Source organism: Haemorhous mexicanus, chromosome 25 (assembly GCF_027477595.1).
Source record: "Haemorhous mexicanus isolate bHaeMex1 chromosome 25, bHaeMex1.pri, whole genome shotgun sequence".
Classification (NCBI taxonomy): domain Eukaryota; kingdom Metazoa; phylum Chordata; class Aves; order Passeriformes; family Fringillidae; genus Haemorhous; species Haemorhous mexicanus.
Window position 1 is genome coordinate 1,989,099 of NC_082365.1, and position 14,252 is coordinate 2,003,350.

The 14,252-nt window shown below is 58.9% G+C and overlaps 1 protein-coding gene across 3 annotated transcripts in view; it reads right to left on the reverse strand.

The window, feature by feature from the left end:
• ITPR3 (inositol 1,4,5-trisphosphate receptor type 3) overlaps positions 1 to 14,252 on the reverse strand; it is a 37,790-nt gene that overhangs the window by 8,524 nt on the left and 15,014 nt on the right. For 2 of the 3 annotated variants that reach the window (XR_009489455.1, XM_059868074.1), the window contains exons 10-43: positions 13,668 to 13,718; positions 13,081 to 13,223; positions 12,861 to 12,960; positions 12,418 to 12,578; positions 11,619 to 11,760; positions 11,251 to 11,412; positions 10,995 to 11,167; positions 10,790 to 10,909; positions 10,222 to 10,404; positions 9,887 to 10,138; positions 9,500 to 9,644; positions 9,223 to 9,370; positions 8,751 to 8,947; positions 8,493 to 8,622; positions 8,192 to 8,249; positions 7,853 to 8,018; positions 7,549 to 7,713; positions 7,298 to 7,366; positions 6,823 to 6,948; positions 6,570 to 6,692; positions 6,207 to 6,407; positions 5,563 to 5,814; positions 5,352 to 5,477; positions 4,946 to 5,071; positions 4,733 to 4,853; positions 3,919 to 4,103; positions 3,664 to 3,812; positions 3,379 to 3,487; positions 3,147 to 3,237; positions 2,780 to 2,949; positions 2,159 to 2,333; positions 1,504 to 1,688; positions 722 to 922; positions 275 to 385 (exon numbers count right to left, since the gene is read on the reverse strand). Coding sequence is in view for 2 of the 3 variants with exons in the window: in XM_059868074.1 (XP_059724057.1) it covers positions 275 to 385; positions 722 to 922; positions 1,504 to 1,688; positions 2,159 to 2,333; positions 2,780 to 2,949; positions 3,147 to 3,237; positions 3,379 to 3,487; positions 3,664 to 3,812; positions 3,919 to 4,103; positions 4,733 to 4,853; positions 4,946 to 5,071; positions 5,352 to 5,477; positions 5,563 to 5,814; positions 6,207 to 6,407; positions 6,570 to 6,692; positions 6,823 to 6,948; positions 7,298 to 7,366; positions 7,549 to 7,713; positions 7,853 to 8,018; positions 8,192 to 8,249; positions 8,493 to 8,622; positions 8,751 to 8,947; positions 9,223 to 9,370; positions 9,500 to 9,644; positions 9,887 to 10,138; positions 10,222 to 10,404; positions 10,790 to 10,909; positions 10,995 to 11,167; positions 11,251 to 11,412; positions 11,619 to 11,760; positions 12,418 to 12,578; positions 12,861 to 12,960; positions 13,081 to 13,223; positions 13,668 to 13,718 (5,016 nt within the window). In the remaining variant the exon portion in view is untranslated. The remainder of the gene's footprint in view (positions 1 to 274; positions 386 to 721; positions 923 to 1,503; positions 1,689 to 2,158; positions 2,334 to 2,779; positions 2,950 to 3,146; positions 3,238 to 3,378; positions 3,488 to 3,663; positions 3,813 to 3,918; positions 4,104 to 4,732; positions 4,854 to 4,945; positions 5,072 to 5,351; positions 5,478 to 5,562; positions 5,815 to 6,206; positions 6,408 to 6,569; positions 6,693 to 6,822; positions 6,949 to 7,297; positions 7,367 to 7,548; positions 7,714 to 7,852; positions 8,019 to 8,191; positions 8,250 to 8,492; positions 8,623 to 8,750; positions 8,948 to 9,222; positions 9,371 to 9,499; positions 9,645 to 9,886; positions 10,139 to 10,221; positions 10,405 to 10,789; positions 10,910 to 10,994; positions 11,168 to 11,250; positions 11,413 to 11,618; positions 11,761 to 12,417; positions 12,579 to 12,860; positions 12,961 to 13,080; positions 13,224 to 13,667; positions 13,719 to 14,252) is intronic. The other variant, XM_059868075.1, reaches the window with a different exon arrangement.

Here is a 14,252-nt window from a genome sequence, read left to right on the forward strand (position 1 = left end):
CTTGGTGAGGGGAGCTGTGCCCTGCCACTGCCCAGGGTGGACAGAAATATCCCGTGCCCCCCCAACTCTCGTGTTCCAGGGGCATCTGAGTGTGGTGGAGATGCCCCAGCCCTGCCCAAGGGTCTGACACAGGCAGGGTCCCCTCTACAGTGACAACCTCACCCCACAGCACACCCCGTGACCCTGCCAGTGAGTCCTTGCAGTGACACACGCAGTGACACACGCAGTGACACACAGACACATCCCCAGCACCCCAGCCCAGGCCTCTGTGCACCTTCAGCTGCAGGACCAGGTCCATCCGGTACTTGCAGAGGGGGCTGATGTCATTTAGGATCAGGGCTGTGATGATGTCGATCCCGTTGGACTCGTGGGTCACGATGCAGCTCTGGGGGAGTTGGGGAGTGTGTTATCCCACAGATCCTGCCAGTCCTCCCAGCTCCACCCTCCAGCACAGCCCTGGTCTGAAGCACTGCTCTGCCTGCAGCCCGGGGCCCCCAAACCTCCCCTCTCCCTGCAAAGGACCCCTTCACACACTGAATTATTTCCCCCCCATCTGCATCACCCCATCTGGCAGCCAAGCAGCAGCTGGTGACCTGTGCAGGAGCTCTGTGACCTCTGCTGCCCACGTTCTCCTCCTGCTCACACTCTGAACCCAGAACCTGTCCCTGCTTCCCCCCCATTCCCCCCGGTCTGTGACGAGGTTTGGGGAAGGACCCCAGACCTGGTTCTCGTGGCAGGGCCCCTGGCAGTACTCGGTCAGGGTCTCCAGGGTCTGGGTGATGAGAGCCACGTTGTACTCGTTGATGTAGAGGCCGAGCAGCCCCAGCCCGCCCGTGGTGCTGCCACACATGATGTCCAGGAACTGCAGCGTCTCACACACCAGGTTGTAGTTGGTTTTGTTGTTCTGGCACCGCAGGAAGTTCTGTGGAGCAGAGCCCAGCAATGGGGTCCCAATCCCTCTCTCCTCACACCCCTCCAGCTGCAGTTTGAAGGACATTTGGGCTGGGACTGCCCCTGTAACATACAGACCTCAGTCCCACAGCCACTCCTGCCATGAACTCCTCCCACAACCCCAAGATGAATGGAGCACTGCACATGGGGAAACTGAGGCACAGAGCTGCTGGGTGCCACAGAATTTTGAGGCCAAACTGGGGCAGATCCCAACTGTCACCCTGGTTTTTTAAGATTCTTTAAGCCTTCTGATGTTTACATCCTTGTAACAAACTTTCTCCCCCACTTTCTGTAAATAACTTATTGTTTTGCATTCTTTTATAGAGGAGGAAAAAATTGATGAACCATTGGTTTGCCCAGTGTCATTGGAGAGGTGGCACTGTCACCCTCCAATCCAGGGTCACTTTTGGAAATCTCTAAATGCTAGAGTCAGAAAATAAAGTGCCCCTTTTACCTTGAGAACAGCAGCGTGTCCACGTGGTGTTGTTTCCAACCTTCCCCCAGCCCAAGCCCAGAGCTGACCCCCCAGGACCCCAGAGCCCCAGCACCCACCTGCAGGTCCCGGTTGTGGTTCTCGCAGAGCAGCTGCAGGAAGCGCAGGATGGGCTCCATGATCAGCACTGTCACCCCCATCTCGTTGTTCTGGCCCTGCTCCCCGGGCTCGTGGCCCTTGCGGAACCCCACGGCCATCGGGTACCGCGTCGGGGTGCCGGGCAGCAGGAAGGTGTCTCCTCGTCCTGGAGGGAATGTGTCACAGACATGTTTGATGAAAAATCCTTTCCTTAGGATTTTTTTCTCCTGAGAAGCCTCACGAACAAAATGTAAACAATGATTATCTGCTGCTGTGGAATGCAACAGGTGGATCTGTGATTGGTCTCATCTGGTTGTTTCTAATTAATGGCCAATCCCAGTCCAGCTGTCCAGACTGTCTTGGTCAGTCACAAGATTTTGTTATCATTCTTTTTCTATTCTTAGCCAGCCTTCTGATGAAATCCTTTCTTCTATTCTTTTAGTGTAGTTTTAATATAATATATATCATAAAATGATAAATCAAACCTTCTAAAACTTAAGAGTCAACATTCTCATCTCTTCCCTCATCCTGAGACCCCCTGTGAACACCACCATAGGAATTGTCCCCTCCTCAGCTCAGGCTGTCACCAAGCTGGTGCTGGCCTTCCTGAGGGGACAAGGGGACACAGCCCTGTACCTTTGGTGCCAGGGTCTGGCTCGTCCTTGTCCTCGCGGGGTTTGTTCCCGATGTCACTCATGTTCACCGACACCGTGGACTTGGTCTCCTGCTGCGCCTTCTTCATCCGGTCGTGCAGGACCTTGAAGAACTTCTCGGACTTCTTGTCGCTTGTCATGAGGTTGTAAAAGGATTTCTGGTGAAAGGACACTCGTTCAGGTCCCCACCACGGCGTCCAAAGTGTCCCTGCCAGTCCCTCTGGGCAGCAGGCTCAGCACTGCAGGCATTGCCCAGGATAACCCGATTTTTGCTGGAGCCCCACTGGGTTTTGCACACACCATTTTTCAGCTTCCCTGTGACAGAGGGTCTGGGATAACCCTGGAGGTCCCCCACAAGCGCTGCAGCCCTGAGCCATTTTAGGAATTCCCAGCAGAGGGCATCAGCAGAACTCCAGAAACAACCTGGAACCACCTGCCCCTCCCACAGCCTCCAGCCTTTCATCCAGCCATGGAGCTGGGAAACCCAAATCATAAGATTTCAGCACAAACAAGAGGTGTTTTGGCCAAACCCACTGCCCAGGGCTGAGCACTGGACCCTCACCCTGCCCACATCAACTCCTGGCTGCCCAATCCCCCTCAGCACCTGGATCTCGGTGTTGCCTCCATCCAGCAGGCGGATGGCCAGCAGGATGCTCTCCTGGAAGATCTTCTCGTTCTTGGTGTTCATGATGAGGTCAGCCACCAGCTTGGTGGCCCCCTCACGGTCCAGCCGGCACTGGACAGCAGCGATGGCTGACCAGTCCTGGTCCTGGCCTGTGTGAGAGGACAGGAGGGATGTGATGCTGTGGTAGCACAGCCAGCACAGCTCCACCACTCTCAGTGCCATCCCTTCACCTCCCCAAATCCTCTGCTCCTGTGGAGCTGGGACATGGCAACCAGCCACAGACCTGGTCCCATCGCTGTTTGGGAGCTGGGAGTTTGAGGGGAAGGGGAAGGAGAGAGGCACTCACCTCCCCCAGCAGCATCCCCCATCTCCCCCTTGGAGCTGGACCTCTTGTTCTGCAGGTAATTGTTCATGAGCATTTTCCGCAGCAGGTTGCCCTGCCAAGGCAAACAAATGTCACCAGTGTCCCCATGCCAAGGCTGGGGCCAGAGCAGAACCAGCTGAGCACCCCTGGGTGCCCAGGGTGGGCTCTGCCAGCCTGGGAGTGGGGCTGGATGGACACAGATCATGCTGCTCACCCTCTCTCCATACTTGTTCCTCTTCACCAGCATCTGCTGCAGCGTCCTCAGCACCTTGATGCAGAGCTTCTCCTCCGTCTCCATGAGGTCCTTGGTGTGCTGCACCAGCCTGGCACAGCAAAGCCATTGTCACACAGCTGGGAGGGACCTGGGCATCCCAGGGGGAACCACCCCATCACCCCTCCAGCTGCAGGCACACAGGGATGCACAGCCCACCCATGGTGAGGGTCCCAAACCCTTCCCAGCACCCCCAGCTCGCCCAGGGCAGACCCAACCCAGCCTCACTTGGACAGGAACCCCCCACTCTCGCAGCGCTGGAACGCCTCCGTCCCCTCCATGAAGAGCAGCTCTGGCCGGTGCAGGACATCCACCAGCACCGACAGCTCGGCCTCCACCAGCGGCTTCAGCCGATCCTCCAGGGCGTTGATGATGTCCTGCAAGTCACAGCATCCCCTTCAGAGCCAGGGGACACACGGGAGAGGGACCCTGCCATGCCAGCACCCTCCTGCCCCCTGAGCCCAGCCACGCCCTGTCCTGTACCTGCAGCTTCTCGATGATGTTCTTGTAGTCCCACTGGTTGGGGGTGGTGGACACACGGGGGAAGGTGCGTGTGGCTGCCTTGTAGCTCGAGGTGTTCCTCTGCACCGTGCTGGTGGAGCTGCTGTTGAGCAGGGAGCTCACGTGGGCGTCCAGGTCCATGGGCAGAGCGATGGAGCGGCTCTTGGCTGCGGGACACGGGGATGGGTTGGCACAGCCACCACCCAGCTGGGTCCCACCACCCTGTCTGGGCACCCCATCACCAGTGTTCAACTCATTTGCAGCAGAGATTTGGGGTAAATACACCAGTGAACTCCTCCAGGGCAGTATGGCCTGGAGTGTTCCCACACATCCCAACACCCACAGCCCCACACAGGGTGGAAACTGGCCCCAGCTCCAGTTTTTGGTTGGGGAGGCTGCAAGCACCCTGCCTGGAATTCCAAAGGGAAATCCCCACCCAGAGCTCAGCCACCAGCAATCCTTTCCACGGTGACTCAGTGCTAACAGCCCTCAGCCTGAGTCAGGCAGCTGCACACCGAGGGCAAAGCCCTGGCCAGGGAAAACCACTGTCAGTGTTGGCTTTGTGTCCGGGCAGGGACACACCAGGGAGCGCCCAGGCTCTGGTTATCCTCACATTATCCTGGGAATGCTGAGATGAAGCTCTAAAAAAGCCCACCCCTGAGCTGAATGCCCCAGCTGGCAGCCCCTCACCGTGGTGTCCTGCCACCCCCACAGGAGGGACAGGGTGTCCTGCTCACTGCTGGGCAGAGACAGCCCAGGGTGTCCCTGTCCCCTGGGCACAGCAGTGGCTCCTTACCAACCATGGCCAGCGTGCGGATGCAGGACTCCACCGAGCTCTTGTGCTGCTGCTGCAGCCACGGACACTCCAGCAGCCTCATGGTGGACTGGAGGAGCTGCACCACGATGGTCTGGTGGGTCTGGAGGAGACAGGAGTGTCAGCACACACATCCAAACCGTGCTTTGGGGGTCTGGCTGAGCCTCCCCCTGCCACCCTGCCCACCCTTGTCACCTGCAGGGAGGTGCTGTTCTCTGAGAAGGGCGAGCTGAAGAAGGCGTTGATGGTGTCCAGCACCACCGTCAGCACGTACTTCTCCAGGGTGGCGTCTGGCAGGCGCTTCTCCCTCTTCTTGCACATCTGTCAGGACAGGGAGGACGCTGATGGCACCAGGGCCAGCTCGTGTCTGCCCAGAGGCTGCTGGGACCACACTGAGCTGAGGGATGTGGCCAGTGACACAGCTCCTGTGGTCAGAGCAGACAGCCCTGACCACTCCCCAGCCCCAAGTGTGGCAGCTCTATGAGGTCCCACATGTGTATCCATGCCCTGCAGGAGGCTTCAAGGGAGCCTTGGTGACACCACCCTGTCCTCATCCAAGCCACCACTGCCGTGTCCTTCCCACCCAACCCTCCCCACACACCTGGGCCATGTCCAGGGTGAAGTTCTCAAAGAGGGTCCAGATGTGGTTGCTGGTGTAGATCTCCTTCATCTCCACCTCCGTGTCCACATAGCAATGGTTGACAAAATTCACATAGGCCATCTTCACCTGTCAGGGAGGGGGAAAGGGGCAGGGACACCATCAGGGACAATCAGTGCAGAGCCCCAGTGTCCTCCTGGCTGCCACCCCGTACCTCTGTGATGCAGTCCTCGTGTGTCACCACCCGCACCACGTCCTCCAGGGGCAGCAGGGACGTGCACTTGATCTCGGTGTAGACGTTCTTGCCCTCGGCGCAGGCAGCCAGCAGGTCCACCAGGGAGATGTGGTACATCAGGGGGCTGTTCTCCTCCACCCCATCCCTGGCTGCTGTCATCATCTCCAGCAGGGTGGCCAGCGAAGCCTTGTCGTTGTAGAAAACCACCACGTCGTCCCCGGCGTTGGTGAGCTGCAGGGAAAGGTCAGTGCTCAGTGCTCAGTGGTCACCACTCTGAAAAAGGAAGGTCAGAAGCCTCCAAGGCCAATGGTGTCCCCTCTGCAGTGGGGGATGAGCAGTTGTGGCCAGGAAGGGGGACAGGGATTTGTGTTTACACGGAAAACCAGGCATTTGCAGTGCAATCAAAAATTGTGGGACTCCCAAAATGACTCCTGGACCTTGCATTGAGCCCCTGGAGATGGTTGATGGCCACTCAAGATGTCCCCAGCACTGGGGCTGGCTGGTTCCAGGGAGGATCCAGCATGGCTGGAAGGCTCTTCTCAAGGAAGAAGCCAATGGTGCGGGTTCCAAGAGCCTTGTCCTGCTTCCCCCCCCACCTCCTGCCCCACAGGAGAGGTCCTCACCTCAGTCATGATCATGTCCTGGCACTTCTTGACGTACTTGCCCTCGGCCTTGATGATGGTGTGCAGGAAGTCGAGGTACTGGACGTGGCGGCCGTGGGTGGCCACGCAGTGGATGAAGTGCTGCGGCACCGTCTCGTTGATCTCCGAGCACAGCTGGTAGTTGTTGAGGAAGATGTGCTGCATCGTCTCTGCCTCCAGCAGCTGGGGACGAGGGGCAGAGTGAGGTCAGGGGGCTGCAGGAACTGTCCCCAACTCCTGCCCTGCCTGCTGTCTCCTCCTGGTTTTTCCATCCCGTGCTCTCAGCCCCAGGAGTGGTAGAGAATTCCCTCCCTGTGCTGCTGCCCCTCCGTGTCCTCTCCTTACCCCCGGGGTCAGGAACAGGTTGAGGTGTTTGTGCAGCAGGGCCTGGTTCTCCTGGTTGCCAGCACAAAACTTCTGCAGGAACTGGTGGGTGAACTTGAGGATCTCCATCATCTTGGCATCCCCCTGAGGATGGGACAGAGGAGAAACACGCAGAGCTGAGAGGGATGGGAGTGGCAAGAGGCCACTCAGGGGGGGTCCCCATGTGCCCCCTTTGCCCTGGACACTCAGGACCAGTTGGTTTCTGTCCACCCACCTTCTCATAGGGGATCTGCAGGAGGTCCAGCATCACCTTGTGGGCGTCCATGTTCTTCAGCAGGCGCTGCTGCTTCTTGCGCACCTGCTCCCCCACCCCGCACATCTTGTTGAGCCGCTCCAGGATCTGGGGACAGAGGGACCATGGTGGGCAGGGCCTGAGCCTGGAGCCACTCAGGATGGCCACCAGCACTGGGGCTGGTTTGCATTCCATGTGCTCCCTCCTGGGTGTTCCCTGCTTTGCTCACAAATTTCAGCCCCCCCTCAGCACCATGCAGAGCCCTCACAGCTGTCACCCACCCAGTCCCCTCCAGTCCCCCCAGTGCAAGGATGTGACAGCTTTTCCCCGTGCTGAGCTGGCAGGAGCAAGCCAGGCTTGGACTTGTTTCTACTGAAGCACAGCAGAACTTGGAAATCCCCCCCAGGATTTTGCCCCTTTCCTTCCCGCTGGTGCACCAGGGTTTGGTCTCACTCACCCCCTTCACGATCTGGTAGTTCTCACTGCTCTTCTCTCCTGGAGCAATGACCTCCTCATCAGCACCATGCTGCAGGGGACACAACAGCACTGGGGTCACACTGTGCCCCTCCAGCCACCCCCAACAGGACCCTCTGGAGCCTCCCCATTGAGCCCATCCAGAGGCATCAGGTGTTGGATTAAGGTGAGCTGCCCCCCTGCCTCCCACTCCTTCCCCACCCTGGATCCCAGGGTCTTGCTCAGGGCTCTCACCTCCTTCTTCTCCTTCTTGTTCCCCTCCCCTGTGCTGTCCCCTTTGGTGCTGCCCTTCTTGTCCACCCAGAGCTCTGATTTCTCCACCATCGTGCGGAGTTTGTCCAGCTCTGACTTGATCACCTTGTAGTTCTCCACATCCTGGGCTGAGATCAGGAGCTGAACCTGCAGCGACATTCCCAGGGGTTTCCAGTTTGGAGCCCAAATCCCACTCCCAGATCTCCTTCCCAAGGAAAGAGCAAAGATCCATGCCACGTCCCCCACCCACAGCCAGGCGTGGGATCTCCAGGTCCCCTCAGGTCACCTGTTTGAAGGTGTGCAGGACCTCCTGCCTCTGGCTGAAGTGCTTGAAGAGGAGCTGCAGGGAGCCGGAGATGAGTGGGGGGTAGTCATGCATGGTCAGGTGGATCAGCACCCTCAGGAACATCCTCCCTCCCTCGTCATCCACCTCCAACATGCTGCTCGACTTCCTGGGGCGGGATGGAAGGGCTGGGCATTAACACGGAGCTCAGGGGCTGATGGGGACAGCTTTAGAGCCCTTAGAGCCTCATCCTGCTCATCACCTGCAGCTCCCATCCTGGCTGGGATGGACAGAAGGGGAAGGGCCCTGAGGCCAGGGGAGCTATGGGGGGCAGGGACTCACCCCACACCAAACATGGCCTCGGCGTGCTCGCCGATCCGGTCCAGGTTCATGGCTGCGGCTGCAGGGAGAGGAAGGGAGTGACAAGGGTGGACAATGCCAGCCCTGTGTCTTGGCAGGAACCAACCCAGCTCCCTGATCCTGTTCCCACCAAAACGCAGAGTCCACCCCTCCCTGCCCCCTGCCAGCAGCAGCTGCTGGAGATGTCACTTCTGCTGGAGATGTCACCTCTGCCACCTGTGTCCTCCCAGCCCCTGGGGTCTGCTGAGCTGGGGGTGTACCAGGAGCAAAGTGGGAGAGTTACTTGTGGAGTCAAAGGCTGGAGCTGTCCCATCAGCTGCGCTGTCCTGCATGGGGTAAACCTCCACAAACTCCTTCTTGAAGACAGAGAGCAGGTAGGAGATCCTGTAGTCCAGCCGCACGTTCAGGATGAACTGGAAGTAGCAGGGAAGGAGAAACCAGAAGTGACTGAGTGCCCTCTTCACATCAACTGTGCCCCTCCTTGAGAAAATCACATTACACACCCCCATCCCACAGGTCCCACCACCCCTTTGGCTCCAACCTGCAAGATCTCCAGGATCTTCAGCTTGGTCTCCATCACCACAATGTTCTCGTTCTCAATGCTCCTCCCTCTGTCCACTTGCTCCGGGGCAGAGCCGGTGCTGAGGCTGGGGGGGCTGAAGATGGACTGTTTCCTGCTCAGCACCATGGTGGACATCATCTGCCCCACGCCCTGGATCGACCTCCGCACGTTCTTCCCTGCAGAGGCAGCCACAGTTAGTGTAGGTGGAGAGGGAGGTGGCAGAGGACCATGGAAAATGCTCTAAACTTAATCAGATAATGAGCAGAAGGCACCAAATATTTCTTTTGGCATAGCCAAGGGCTCGCCAGCCCATGTCCTACTGCACACCCAGCCACATCAGCAAACCAGTGTCCGGTTTTCTCACCACCAAAACTGGAAAGCACTGGGCAAACCATGGAAAACACTGGGCAGACCACGGAAAACACCTCCCTGGCCATGGACAGGGACTCACCTGTCACCTCATCATTGTAGACAGCCTGCATCATCAGCTGAGGGTTCTGGACACAGTCGATGATGCCCAGCAGGGTCCGTGTCAGGCGCAGCAGCTCGCTGAAGCTGTAGAAGCCGAAGTAGATGAGGTTGTGGGCAAGGCTGACGACCTGGGGAAGGACAAGGCAGCTCCAGACCTCACCCTGCTTGGTGCTGAGCAGGAGAATCCATGGTGGGGGACAGGGACATTGCAGGGGCAGCGGCAGCCAGACCGTGTCACACCCTGCAAGGTGCCGCACCTCGAAGGTGAGCTTGTTCTTCTCCTCGTTGGCGAAGGGCACGGCCTCGCTCACCACGTTGTTGAGATAGTCCTCCACGAACTCCATGGTGCTGGCAAACTTGTTCTTCTTGTCATCACGCGAGGTGTTGAGGTTGGAGTCATAGCTGCACGGGGACACATCGGGGTGAGCTGGGGACAGTGGGTGTCCTCGCACCCAGCTGGCAGGAGTGCTGTCCAGGTGGCTCCTGAGCCATCGTGACCAGCAGTGATGCTGTGACAGATGGAGCCCACTTCCTTCTGAGGGCTCAAACCCACCCAGGTCACTCCCCAAACACTCCCCTGCCACAGCATCTGTCACTGCCCTGCCCTGTCCCTCAGAGCCATCCCGAGCCCTGGTGTGTCTCACTCTTTGATGGTGATGGCTGTGGGGATCTCCGTCCAGAGCCGTGCAAACTTCACAGGCATCACCAGCTCCTGGGGGTCCCTGTCCACGTGCACGTGCAGCATGAGGTGGCAGAAGGAGGCACGCAGGTCGAAGGGCAGCATCTCATCTGCCATGCACAGGAAGATCAGGTCCACCCCCAGCTGCTGGGAGATCTCCTTGATGGCCAGGTACTGGCGGTCCAGGCACATGCGGGCAAAGAGCTTCAGCTGGTACCTGCCCAGGGGTGAGGGGAGAGGGAGTGAGGCCGTGCAACCCTCACAGCCCCAGCTGGAGAGGAGGTGCCACAGGAGCATCACCTGTAGTAGCTGAGGACGTTCTCATCGTGGGCATTGCCAGCCCGGGCCTCCTGTGCCAGCTGCCGGATGCTTTTCTCGTGGTGGTCGTTGTTCTTGTCTGTCCAGGTGAGCCAGACCTCCTCTTCTGAGTACTCAATGCTCAGGTACTCGTGGGTCTGGGACATCTCCTTCACTGGCCTCAGCCTGGGACAGGAAAGGGAAAATCTGGAGATGCTCCCATGGATGGAGGGGCTGCACCTCAGGAGGTGATGGAGCTTCAGTGGGACCAGGCCCATCCTGTGGTGGGTTTCTTGTAGGGTGGGGAGAAGGTGTAAAGGTTTTATTTATCTTCTCATTATGCTGCTCTGATTTAGTTAAGAATAAACTTAATTCATATCCCTGACTAGAGCCTGTTTTGCCAGTGATTGTATTTGAGGAGTGATTTCTCCTGGTTCTTATCCTGACCAATGAACCCTTCGATACATTTTCTCTCCTCTCTCCAGCTGCAGAGTGTGAGGCCTTGGTGGGTGCCTGACAACCACCCCACAACACACCCCTGATGTGGAAAACCTCTCCCTCAACCACTCACTCAGTTTTGATGAGGATGTCGCTGTTCTTCGAGTCCAGCACGCACTTGCAGATCAGCTCCTGCGTGACGGGGATGGCGATGTGGTTGGACACGCAGAGATCCGAGAGATAATCCAAAAACCTGCCGGGGAGAGGCAGCTCTGCCATGAGAGGGGGGCTCCCCACGGCTCCCCTTCCCCTCTTGCCCCGCAGAGCCCCCCACGCACCGTGGCTCGCGGTTCTTGCGCACCAGGCTGACGAAGGTCTCCACCTCGGTCTTGGTGATGTGCTTCTCCAGCAGCTTGCGGTTGTTGTGCAGCAGGGCCGTGATGGTGTCCTCGGCCAGGATGTCGTAGCCGATCTGGGACTGCATCATCCCGAACTGCTTGGCAATGTGCTCCTGCAGTGGGCACAGAGGGGCTGTGAGCGATGTCCCCCTGCGCCCCTGAGGATCCACAGGGATGGGGAGTCCCCTCCCGGCACCTGGTTCTTGCGGTAATCCTCCTGGGAGTGCCGGAGCACGCGGTAGCACAGGCGGAACATGTATTGGTAGGGAGCGTTCTTCTGGTCCGACAGCTCTTCCAGCCTCACCAGGGGCCCTTCCCCGCCCTTGTCCTTGAAAGGGGCCTTCAGGATCCCAAAGATCTGCCCAAAAGCAGAAATCAGGGCTGTGTCCTGCTCCACACCAGCCCCCCGTGCATGGCTGGACACTGTGGCATGAGCTGAAGGCCAGACCCTTCCCTGTGGTGTTTTCCATCCCTCTGGCCCCCAGAGTGGCCCTGAGCAGGACAGGACATGTCCACAGGACATGTCCCAGCCTTGCTGGGATGCAGGGCCCCAGGGCCACCCACCTGCTTCAGGATGTTCTGCTCCCGCATCAGCTTCTGCCGCTCCCGGTTGGGCTTGGTCACCACGATGTCCAGCACGTTCTGGCCATTGTTGGGGACATCACTGACAAAAAACACCAAGTCCTCCAGCAGCTGGATCACAAACCTGCAAAGGGACACGGGGTGAGTGGGCTAGGAGCTGCTCACCTGCCCAAACTCAGGTCCCTGCAGTGATGCTGGTGGGTTTTGGGGACCAAAGAGCCTCAGAAACTGCCAGGGGAGCTGCTGGCTGATCCTGCACTCCCTGATGGAGGTCAATGGCTGGATCTGCAGCCCCTATGGTTCCTATATGGGCCAAGGTGAATGTCAGGGGGGCTTTGCTTGTGGCTTACACCAGGGATTCTGCATTTAATGCCTCTGCCCCTGTGGTCACCCCTGTGGTCACCCCCGTGGGCCAGGCTGGCAGGGCGGAAGCCACTCGCTCTGTCCCACAGGGATCAGTGTTTGCTCAGGAAGCACCAAGAACCCACCCACCTAAAAATAATACAGTGACTAAGGCGGCTGCCCCTATCGTGGGGCCATCTCCCAGCCCCTCAGATATTTTTCTAAGATATTTTTCTAGGATATTTTTCTAGGAGGGGCCAGAGCGGGGCTGAGCCGTTATCTAGTTTCCTCGCCAGGCTTCTGGGAGAAGCAGGCGTGGATTGGGGTTGTGGGCAGGGAAGCAAGGGCAGCACTGGCACCAGCACCAGGCAGGGGCCCTGTCCTGCTGGGGAGCCCTTGGAGGAGCCCAGCACGGCCCCATCTCCCAGGGGCCTTTTACCTCCGGTCGTTCTGGCTGAGGAAACCCTCGTTCATCTTCTCCACCACGTTGGCCAGCATGGAGCTGGCGTCGTTGGCAAAGTCCAGGTCCCGGATCTCAGACACGGGCACGGAGACGATGGCAAAAGCTTCTTTGTCCTCTTTGGTGGGGCACGTGCCCAGCTGGGAAGCAACAGAGAAGCAGCATCACACAGACAGGGCCATGCCAGGCATGTCCCCACCATCTGCCACCACCCCTGTTGACATCAATGATCCAGTTTGTCCCCATCAGAGGGGCTGGGGTGGGCTCTGGATGACTGGGGTGGGCTCCAGGCCGGTGTCCACCCACCCCTTGGGATCATCCAGGGTGTTTCAGTCCCTGGGTGCTGGGAGGGAAGGAGCACCCTAAGAGCTCTCGGGGAGCAGGGATTAAGCCCAGGGAGGGAAGAGGGAGCAGGGCTGTACCATGAGGCGGATGGGCCTCTCCTCATCGATGTCGATGGGCACGTTGGTGCTCTGGATCCAGGTGTTGGTGCAGAGGTGGCGCAGCCTCACGTAGGAGTTCCTGCCAACAGCACAATGTCCTGCTGAGTGACCCCCACAGAGTGTCCTGCCACGGGGACACGCCAGCACTGCCCTCCCCCAGCACTCAGCCTCCTCCCTGACCCCGACCCCGCTGCCCTACCGTGGGACGAAGGAATCCGTCTTCTGCAGCGTGGTGGGGTCCAGCTCGAAGAGGGAGGCGATGTCGTTGCCGTGGGGCACGGCCACCAGCCTGTACTTGATCTTCTCCCCGGTGTTCCTGCGGCTGGCACGGCTGCTGCCCCCCTGCACGGTGGGGAGGGGGTCTCTGAGCCCGGCTTGGGGGTCCCCTGTGCCCAGGGCATCGGGGGGATGCAGCAGAAGCTTTGCTGGGGCTGAGCCTCACATGAGTGGAGCACAAGCAGCATGGATGCACCTGAGCTACGAGGCCACCCCTGATCCAAACCTCACCAACAGCACAGAAAAGCCCCTGAACATCCAGCTCTCTCAAGCATTTCCCCATGGCCTGGGGAGCCAACATGCACTGGGACCCCTCTGAGAGGTTTTGGCAGGGCCCTCTCACAGTGGGGACACTGCTCTAAGTGCAGGGCAGGGGATGCTGGGCTGGCACCGTGGGACAAACTCGGCCATAGTCCCCTCAGAGGGCTCTGTTTTGGGGCATTTCCCTGTTTTCAGGCCCTGGCTGAGAGCTGGCGTGGTTGGGGCAGCGGCAGCAGCGGTTCTGCTCACCGTGGGCGCTGCTTTGGGCTCAGCCACGTCTCCTTTATAACTTGGGTTTTCCTGAAAAGTTAAAGAGGGAGATGAAAAGCAGCTGTCAGTCCTCCTGCTCAGTCCCTCCAAACCCCTGGAGATGGTGTGGGATCCCTGTTCCTGCCTTCCCTGAACACAGCAGAGAGGGAAACCTGCCCGGGTGGGGCTGGAGGATGTGACCTGCGCCCAGTGCACGGTGTCCCAGCCCTGGGAGGAGGATGGGGGAGCCCAGGGGAGCCAACCTGGGCTCTGTGTGGCAGCAAGAACTCCCTGGAGACTCCAGGCTGAGCTCCCAGTGAGCAGCACCAGCCCAGGATGGGCTCAGTCTGAGATCTTCTTTTCTCTTCAAGTGTTAACAGAGTGTCTTTGGGTTTAAAGCACTCATTTCAGAGCCCCAGTGTCTGCTGGTTTCCATCCAGCAGTGATGGAAAGGTCCTGGGAGCTGGGGAGCATCCCCAGGATGTCCCAGCTGCCCTGGCAGCAGAGCACAGCCCTCGGTGCTGGCAGTGCCAGACACACCCCAGAATCCAAGTGCAATGATTCCTTTGTGCCTCAATCAGGAGG